Source organism: Osmia bicornis, chromosome 2, assembly GCF_907164935.1.
Source record: "Osmia bicornis bicornis chromosome 2, iOsmBic2.1, whole genome shotgun sequence".
In the NCBI taxonomy this organism is placed as follows: domain Eukaryota; kingdom Metazoa; phylum Arthropoda; class Insecta; order Hymenoptera; family Megachilidae; genus Osmia; species Osmia bicornis.
The window spans coordinates 9,967,956-9,977,993 of record NC_060217.1 but is presented as its reverse complement, the minus strand read 5'-3'; the positions used below and the strand labels follow the sequence as shown (position 1 = coordinate 9,977,993).

The 10,038-nt window shown below is 40.3% G+C and overlaps 1 protein-coding gene across 1 annotated transcript; it reads right to left on the bottom strand.

Moving 5' to 3' along the window:
* Nucleotides 1-4,651: 4,651 nt before the first annotated feature.
* LOC114874794 (brain-specific homeobox protein homolog) lies at nucleotides 4,652-9,413 on the bottom strand. The gene is made up of 3 exons (XM_029184406.2): nucleotides 8,486-9,413; nucleotides 8,110-8,362; nucleotides 4,652-5,392 (listed from the first exon to the last, which is right to left on the bottom strand). The coding sequence occupies exons 1-3, from the start codon at nucleotides 8,825-8,827 to the stop codon at nucleotides 5,148-5,150; spliced, it is 840 nt and encodes a 279-aa protein (XP_029040239.1). The 5' UTR covers nucleotides 8,828-9,413; the 3' UTR covers nucleotides 4,652-5,147.
* Nucleotides 9,414-10,038: the final 625 nt, after the last annotated feature.

Here is a 10,038-nt window from a genome sequence, read left to right as displayed (position 1 = left end):
CCAGCGTCACATTGTCATCGCGAATAAACTCCTATTCGAGCCGGTCTAACCTCTTAAAACGGTAAAGGACCTTTGGTCTTTACTTCTTTAAACGGGGTGATAGAGTGGTTGAAAGGTGAGGACCACTCGAGCGGTGCCGGAAGAGACGGTAGGACGTACAAGAAGGGGGTTGCATGGACTGCCTTTATGCCGTAACAACGAGGACCACTTCAGAGGGCAGCGTGCACAAAGGTGAGGGCGACTCCGTGACTATCGCTGAATCTTCCACGGTAATTATTTTTAAACACGTCCTGGAGATACGAATCTCTAAGTGGTTCTAGTACCGAACAGCCGAGGTAAACTTGTCGCATCTCTGTTGCCTAACTAAATAACCGGACTAATTAGACCGTAGCCGTGCTTTCCAGCACGTTGTGCTATTATTACGTTCATGAGAATTTTTCCTTTCCTTCCGTTTTGATAGAAAGTCATTTTATCAGGTAAATACACAGTAGTTGTATAATTATTAGAATAATTGTGTTCAATTTCGATGGTCCAGATGGCGTAATGTTGCGTATCATTAATAGCATAATTCCAGGCGCGAAAAAAAAAAAACCGAATTTTTCTAACGCTCTGCATATACATATGTAACTCGCTGTTTCTGTTCCCTCTTTTTTGTATTCTCCTTTCTTTTATTCGTGCGTCTTTGTCGATCGAGGAACATCTCTATTCCGTCAGCGGCTGTCGAGCAGCACGCTTTCATAGTGTACAAATCGAATCAGAACGCCCCCGCAGGGTCGTCGACAATGTTATTTGTTAGCGGAAGTGTCGTAGTAACTGGAGGTTGAAATGAGGCCAGATTGGCCAGGGTGATCAAGTTAAACGGCACGTGGACAGTAATGCTGTTCCCTCCACCACGAATATCCGTCTCTCCTACTCTTTGGACCCTGATCCTTTTTCTTCCTGTATTCGCTTCTTGAGATTTCACCTAGGGCTGACTTCCCTTCTCTTCTCTTCTATCTTTTTAGAATGTTTAAATTTTCTTTCACAGCAAACTGGTTTGAAAATATATTTTTTGGCGCCAAATTTAAATTCCCAAATTCATTCAAGAATTATGCAATCAAGATGACTTAGTTCTTAGTTGAAGAGTAATATTAGCGTCGCGACGCAACAAAGAAAGATGGAGAAGCAGACAATGGTATAACGTTTAATCAGAAGTGAAATGTCAAGCTAAAGAGTGGTAAAGAGGCTGAAGCGCATCGTGTTCGATGAACGGCAGCCAACCGTTAGCCTAACAAGCTGTCAAGACGTCGCCGCATGTCAATCCATGGGTCTCAACTAACCCTCCGAATAAATCTACGGGGAACAGAAGCTTCCACCCCCTTAGCGAAACACTACCTACCGTCTCTCTAAACCGCTGCTTGCAAACTTTCAACCCCATCAATGCTTTAACTTGCCAAGATTACGTATTCTCCTATACGTGTTTGTTTGCCTTCAATTCTTCAAGATTTGGAAATTACTTCTATTTAAATTAACCTTAATACGTACAATAAAGGGAGAACTACTCTGTGTTGATGTATCAAAAGCATCACCGATTATAAACTTTCATTGATCTTTCCCGTAGACATTCATTGATCTTATCTGCTTAGGAAGGTAATTTGATTTGCTTGGATTATTACACGGGTAGGGTGCACTCGATCATTTCCTCCCCTTTGATGTGCCTTAGGCATACTGCGCGATACACTTTATGACCCTTAATGGGTTCAATTTAACGTGTGATTTAAAAAAAAATAAATAAAAATGAATTTTCCCTTTTTATTTGCAGATGCTGTGTTCGTCGAGTGCACCGTCAAGGGTCGGTCCAAAGTTAACCACTACGTTTGAAAATTTAGTTTTGTAAAATGGTTGAATTTTCCTATCTCCATTGCGACCAAATAAAACCAGGTTAGTGGTGAATAAATTTCTTTTTCATTTAAAAACAAAGCGAATGTCAAAGCCTTCCGTTAACAAATTTCACCCCCCTTATTTTAGTCGAGGCATTAACTTTTAGTTCCAACTCGATCAATTTGAAAATGAAATTTTTTTGGAAAATTCAGAAAAAAAAAGTAACCGCGAATGTGTTAACGACGGAAGGGTTGACCTCATCGTTAACTCGATAGCGATACACACAAGTGGTGGCAGGTAGATTGAAAAGCACCCCTTGCATTTAACAGACTATGGCACCCTGTGCTGCGCATATCGGTGCCGAACCCCTATGTCGAAAAATAATGAAAGTAATGGGAACACGCCCACTGCATTTAGCCCGCTCACCTACTACCTACCCCCGTAGCCGGTTTCAACCCCCCCTTGGCGTTCTAGGTTTCTCTGTACTCGCCGCCTTGTTCATTCTCATCCGTCCTAGGCCCCATTCGCTATTGTACCTGCCACTTCATTGTCTTTTATTTCATTATTTTCGCCGCATTCCGGCTCTCCCTTCGCCGGCAACGGGTGAGAATTTTCCCCCTTTATTTACGTACCGTAATAACAGACGTCTTAACGAAATCTAATAAACGTCATAAATGGACCACCATGATCTCATTAGTTTACAAGCTACTTGCTTCTTCTAGCGTCCGGTGCTACGCTTTTGTCAAGATATTAAATCCTTCCCCCTTTCTTCTGCTCCTTTTGTATACATCAAAGGAAACATTTTCTGTATGACGGTCTTTGTGATTATTTTCAAGCTGTTGGCATTGAGGATCATGATTAATAATTGAAAGTTTTAGAGATCTTTAGTTTAGGCGTTGATAAGAAAATTTTTGAAAACGGGGGGCCAGGGTGGGCACGACCCCTCTCGCAATTCTAACATTCTAAGCTTCTAAAGTTTCGATATTAAAAAATTTGAAGGTTGTAAAGTCCAAGATTCGAAAATTTTCATAATTCCATTCTTAGCTATGGATTGCCATTTCGATCGACAAGGGTTAAACTATCACCCTTCTGCTTCTTTTATCTACCTGTACTGCTCGAGAAAATTCATTTTCTCTCCTAAATGAAAATCTTAATCGGTCGATCGAAAGTTTCGCAACAAGATAACACAGATGGAAGCCTACTGTTCGCGATGCTCCTTGGCAAAACAGCGTCATCCGTGGTGCATTTGAGAATGTGCGCCGTGATTTTGCCTCGATAATATAATTATAGACCTCTGTCTCTCTCCCTCCGGGATACCACTTCCACCAGTTCTCTCCGTCGATTCGTGTATGTGTGCGTCTCTGTTGGACCGTCCTTTTCATCCACCCCCTTCCCCACGAATCTCCAGTGCCGCAAGGGGGATGAGAACGCCGACACCTCCACCCTCCGGTCTATGTACGCTCCTGAACCGAGAGAGTAGCTACGCTCGCTCTGATCCCTCGCAATTACTTCCCATTATCTGGGTATTAGGATTCACCCCAACTGGAAGCACGACGTGTTCCACAGACTCCGCCTCTATCCTGCTTCACTGAAAATTTTCTGTCTGTCACTGCTCCGCAATATCCCTTTCTTTTCTACTTCCACTTGCTTCGAATGTTTTGGCAACAGGTAGCAAAGAAGTTCTCCTTCGGTCATCGATTTCATTATTGATCAATAATCAGGATCAATCAAAGTATCTTCTGTTCGGGTTAAAGTTGATACAAAATGAAAATTCAATATTTAATTTATCTTTTTAATATGTTGAATTTTTATACGATTTGAAAATTTAATTATACAAAATAAAGGTTGACGTATGAGTCATGGTTCGGTGATTAAACGGGTGATCCTTGGCGCCGGACATTAAGTCCGGATTAATTGCTCTTTAGCTGGCTTTGGTCGGTGAAGTGAGTTAAGCTTCGAAAATGTCCCAAACGTGTAATAAATGTCACGTCGCCAATTAGTGGAGCGATAATGTTGCAGGAAAAGCAGGATCATGGTTCTTGACCCGAAACGCCATAAATGTCAATCGTCACCCTTCTTCGTTAACCATAGAGAAAAATTAACTTGCACTTGAAATATTTTATATTTTTTTTTTTCAAATTTCAGATTAATTAATTTTACGAATATTAATGGCTGGAAAAATGTAGCTAAGGAAAGGGAAAATGTATGCGTACACTTGATTCTTACATCGTGACATTTTAATCTCAATTCGAACCACAAGCTAACTTTCTACTTCGCTATAAAAAGTGACACGAAACAGACTAGCTTTATTACGGCATTTCGCTATAAAAAGTATCACGAGAGATCATTAAGACAGTCATTTACACGTTTACAATTTTCTACATTATCCTTGCTCGCGAATCACTTAACAAATTTTACATCGTTCATATTTTACAATACCGCTCGTCGATATTTGTTTCCGTCACAATCTTCTTTGATTCACTGATCACCTCGATAATTGAACAATAAGAAGGAGGGAAACATGTTTTCTTCCTTACGACTCTATTTTTTGGTTTTATACACTTATGACACAGTTTATGGTTCACTCGCGATCAAATCAGTCTTCCTTAGGGAAAATGGTGATTTAAAGGAAGCAGGGATTTTCAGACTCTTCATTCTGACGATATTAATATCAAAAGTAATTTATATAAAATATAATACAACTTTTAATTATTACATATTATAGAATTTAATATATAACTGAGAAGTACGAATTACAAAGTTAATATTAATTCAAACTTTCCCGCGCGAATATTTGTATGCAAGTGGCGGTCCGCCGCAGGTCTATATATATATAGGGCCCCTTTCGCTATGCAGTCATTCTTCCCGCGGATGCCTACCGGGAAGGTAGTAACACGGGGCATCACCAGGTTTCCTAGGAAAGCCTGATTTGATCGCAGGTGCACATTGTAGTTAATAAAAAGTTAAATATACCAAGAATTTGAATAATTGAAGAAGAATTTGTCTTTACAAAATGTGTCTGACTTTTGTAAATCCAGCACAGTATTTTTTTTTTCTTCTTAAATTTTGCACAAAGAATCGCTATACATTTAATAAAGTTAATTATTCTTTAAACTATAATTGCACGTTAAATAAATAAGGAGAATCTTTGATAAGATCCAAATTATTTTTCACTGTTCACTAAATTATTGAACTTCTTTTTCCAAGTCTGTCGTTTCTTGTACGCTTAGGTAGATTTAAAATATTATTTTACTTCCGAAGGAATAGTATCCTTGGAGTAATTGGTTTCAGCGATGCTGACGTTGAATAGTTTGTCCTGGTTGATGGGACAGGGTAACCGAATGTGGGTGCGTGATTTGATGAAAACTCGTCGGTGAACCATTGTGTCTGGACATGTGAATATTATTATTTCGTGTCGGCGACGGTGTCTCGTCGCCTAGAACGTCGATTTCATCGTCGTCCGAGTCGATCGGTGCGTCGCTGCTCGCTCTAGATTCTCGGCCACCGTTCAACGAGAAATCCACTGGTCTTTCTGTGAACAAATTTATTCTTTTTTGTACTTTTACAATTCCAGTGTTTCCGTATCGCTACGGTCTTACGCTAACGGGTAGTAAAATTATGCACCCGATGCAATAATAGTGAACGGCACAAACGCGATAGCGAAACGAGAGAAATTGAACCGCAGCAAGATAGGACATCCGCTGGGACGTTGTATCAGGAATTTCAGGCATCTGCTAATTAGTCCTATTAATAAACGGAATGGGAAACTTTAAATCAAGGTTAAACAATCATGTATAAGTTCCTGTTTTTTTTGTTTCTTTTCAAAAACCAATGAACCGAATTAAATTGGGTCAGATACGTGGTGATACACAGTTAAGAAGCTGGCCAGACCTCGGTGGCGAGCAATCGCGAATGTAGGTCTGGCCGAGCACTTAGCCGATAATTGACTAATTTTCTCGAAGACCGAATCGAGAAGACAAGAGGTAAGAACGAGGGATGGTATGACCGAGAGGGTGGGAAGCACGAGAAGGGGAAAGACGAAGCAAGGGGTGCTGTAAGTCTCCTGGGTTCCTTAGACGGTATCCGTTCGAGTCTCCAGACGACTAGGCGGTCTCATCTTCTACGTGCTTTCCACCCCTTACATCCCCCTTCTTCTTCTTCGCTGCCAAGGAGATGTCTACTAACTTCGTTAGCCCTTCCTACCCGAAGCCATCTTGGCTACCGAGACGAGCAACTTGTCGAAGGTTATGAGTAGATGCGGTGTAAGACGAGGGGGTGAGTTGAGATCGTGCACCCTTCTGCTACGCAGCCTGATCATTTTCACGAACAATGATATAGAAAAATAATCGAATTCAATTTCATTTCATATTCTAACTGGTGAATTATTTTTTTCGTAAATAATTAAACTGAAAAATATGGGGATTGTTTCTACCCTCCATTAATGACACAAGTGAATGTTTGATTTTTCGGTTATCAAGTCTTTTTAATAATTTAATAAGAAATCTTTTATTTAATTTATTAATTAAACGCGATTTCATTGAGGGTCGAATTTGTTTACAAACGAGATATCATTAAAAAGTAATATTTTCGTTGGCGAATATCAAGTTCTCTGATAACTCTCGATCAGTTCTCGCGAACAAGTTGATTTAATTACACGATCGTAGCATTTACGTTATAACCACGTTGATCGTATACAGATCATTGTACAGTGTACGTGCACAAAGCGACACTGTTATCGGCAATTATTGTACAATCTACGGTGTATTTGCATGCCGCCGTTACTCCTTTCCCGTTATTATTGATATTCTAATTCGATATGATGTCGCAGCCTCTGTAACGACCTCTATTAACTAACACGAGCAATTGTCATTACTCGATAAAAGGTAATTTTAATATTTTTTTCTCAAACAGAGTCCTGATTTCTTTTTTTTTTTTAACTATTATTTTTCATTCGAATTACTTTTAATATTAAAATTGTTAAAAGTTAAAATTTTGTGTATTTCCGTATCGCCATTTTCCTTCCCGAAGAAGCTTGATTTGATCGTGAATGTACTGCTTCTATGAGCGATAACAGGATTAAAGGAGATACGAATTGCGGGGAATTGTAGGACAAAAAGCGATCATTATCCCGGGGTCAACGTTAGTTAATCATTATAGTTGCTGCTAGCTCGGTTATAGTCTGGTTAGTTAACCGAAGTTGCGTAATTTATTGCCAGCCGAATTTTGGTTGCATTATATGGTCCATTAGCATGATAACAGGGAAGTATTTGACGTACACGGAAATTCCGACGCGGTAGCCGCGCTCCAATGCAAATTGATAATCGCAATTACGAAGTTTATACTAATAACGATTTAATTGCGATACACAAGCCACCATCTACTTTCCGCGAGATTATTATACTTGCTCGATCAATTAAGTTAAATCGAAAACAGTTGTCGATCGTTTTAACCCTTTCAGGGATGAAACGGCCCCTTAGCTTCAAATGGAGTGTCATTTATTTTTTAAATAGAATAAATTTTAATTTTTTTTTTTTTTTTTTAATTGAAGATTCATAATTTCCCTGTGTAACTTTAATTTTTAATTCAAATCAAACTTCTTGTTTGACTTGAATTATAGCGTCGTACTAGTAAGCATTGAAATATTTTATTAAACGGATCACTTTTTACAGATAATTGAACGTTTCAATTATCGCAAAAATGTGATCCTAGTTTTTACATGAAAATCACCGATATGATTTATTAGCAGTTGATCATGTAGGACACATCGTGTTATTAATCCGAGTTAATTGATGCGAAGCAACGAGAATGAACGTGTGTGCGTGTCTCTGTGTGTACACTGTTTATCGAAAAGTCGATACCTGTGTTTAGTGGTAATTACACATTGTGACGCGGATACGAAATTGCATAGATTCTGCAATTTGCAATTAAACGCTTGCATTTACCGACGCGATGCGTGAAAATTTTAAGCGCCAGGCTGATTTTCTATTTTATCGATTATAACATCATTTAGAATTATCATCTTGTATTTCATTATTTTAAAAATTCGATTCTTTTCTTTTTAATTATTTCTTATTCAATATTGTTTGATTACAATAGACTTTTAACCCTTGAACAAAAATTGGAGCACTCTTCGTGGTCCGTCGTCCAAGGGTTAATGCGATCCAATTAATTCTTTTTATACAAATTATTCAAAATAAAAAATTATAGACCGGTGTTATTTTTGATGATAGAAAAAAGTAATTTACTTACCCGCCGGCGATGAGACGGAAACAGATTGACCGGTGCATTGCTGATTAGAATTTTGATTGCTGTTGCTCCCTCCGCTTGTGCTCAATTTTCTTAATTGTTTCTTGTGCTTCATTCGTCGGTTTTGAAACCACGTTTTCACTTGGGTTTCCGAGAGGTGAAGTGCCGCCGCAAGCTCGACCCTTTCCGGGGTGCTTAGGTACCTCTGCACCTCGAATCTAGCTTCCAAACCCGCTAATTGTTGATCACTGAACACCTAAATACAACCCGAAGGACAGATTCATTTGTTAATTCGTGTATGGAAAAACTGGGTATCGCTACGCACATAAAAAAAAAAAAAATCTCGAACCACCTATCAAACATATTAAATATTACTCACTGTTCTTGCCTTTCGTCGACGGCAGTGTTTCAAGGCCGCCAGTTCACTAACCCCCGGAACCACTCCGACCCCCATAGCAGTGTTACTAAAAAGTGGTCCCAAAAAGAAAGCAGCTGTAGGTGGTGCCGAATGGTAGCCAGGTAATAAACTAGCGAATTGCTGGTATTGTTGATGTTGCACACCATGATTAGACGTTAGATGTTGATGATAAGGTTGATGATGAGGGGAGTGAGTTTGTGCTGTGCTGCGGCTCAGAATGTCCTCGATCAAGAACGACGTTCTACTAGCCGAAGTCCCATTTTGACCCGGTTGAGCCTGTTGTTGCTGACAAGTCGACTGCATCTTTCAAACAGACTTTCCTTCGATTCTCAAGTCAATCTGGTTACATTCTTATCACAGAACAGCACAGATCACTGAATCTTCATCACGTACTCTTCACTAACCACATCATCATGATGATCATCATCATAATCATCTCGTTTATAGTCAAACGATCGTGATCGATCAGATTCCAAGCTTCCTGTAACCACTGATAAACACTCTCACTATCTGTTCACGAATCAACCCCGAAGACAACGATGAAGTTAAGGGATTGATCGTTCACTGTTACCAAGTACTCCAAACGAAGGATTCTTCGAGACAAAAACCGTACACGTATCCTAAGCGAACCCGTTCACCGACACTTTGCTTAGAAATGGAAAATTCTCATGGGTATCTCGGAACAAGTCGACGGTACACCCTGAAGAGTATCCGTTGGAAGGAGGAAGGTTCGTCAGAATTCACGAGGAAACGTCACCATTGAAAATGTCTGACTGGAGGTCGTTTTGGCGCGTTCAACGAGTCCCGTAAAATTCTAATTGAATTGAGACCAGGCCGAAGAAACCGACGGGAAAGTCGAGGATGAAAAGTGGCCGGAGTATAGCGTCGTTCGGTGTACGTTTAGGGAGTATCGGTGCGCGATTCAAGGCGATTCAACCCCCCGCGCGATCATCTCCACCCTCCAGCCGTTCTAACTGGTCAAGAAGAGTAAACCTCGGACCGGATATTCGAGGCTCGACTACGGTCGGTATTGGTCGGCGTCCCGACGCTACTCGTCGCAACGGTTGGCCCCGTGGATCACCGGGGGCGGGACCTCCGTCACCGTTACCATGGACACGATGCCGAGGGTGCATCAGAATCACCCCACGGATCACCCCTCGAATCAGAGGTGAAAGAGAAAGGGAGAAGGGTGGTGTGAGGCGGCTAGGAGTCCTATATCCGTGGTTCACCCCATGTTGTTGCATGTTCTGACACAGGATCACGGCTGTTCACGCGTGTAGCTTTTCACCTACCTTCTCTTACCGCTTAAATTCTATTTATTCTCTTTTTCTTCCGCCTACCGGTAGCAGAGATTCGTCCAACGATTTCGGCGCGAAGATGCTTGCTTGTCTAGACTGTTACGGGTGGAAATGAACTTCGTATAAATATTTTCTTTAAATTCCTTGACATTTTTTCATTTCTCATCGATATACGAATTTACAATGCACCCTGTAATATGAAAGTTTATCCCCTTT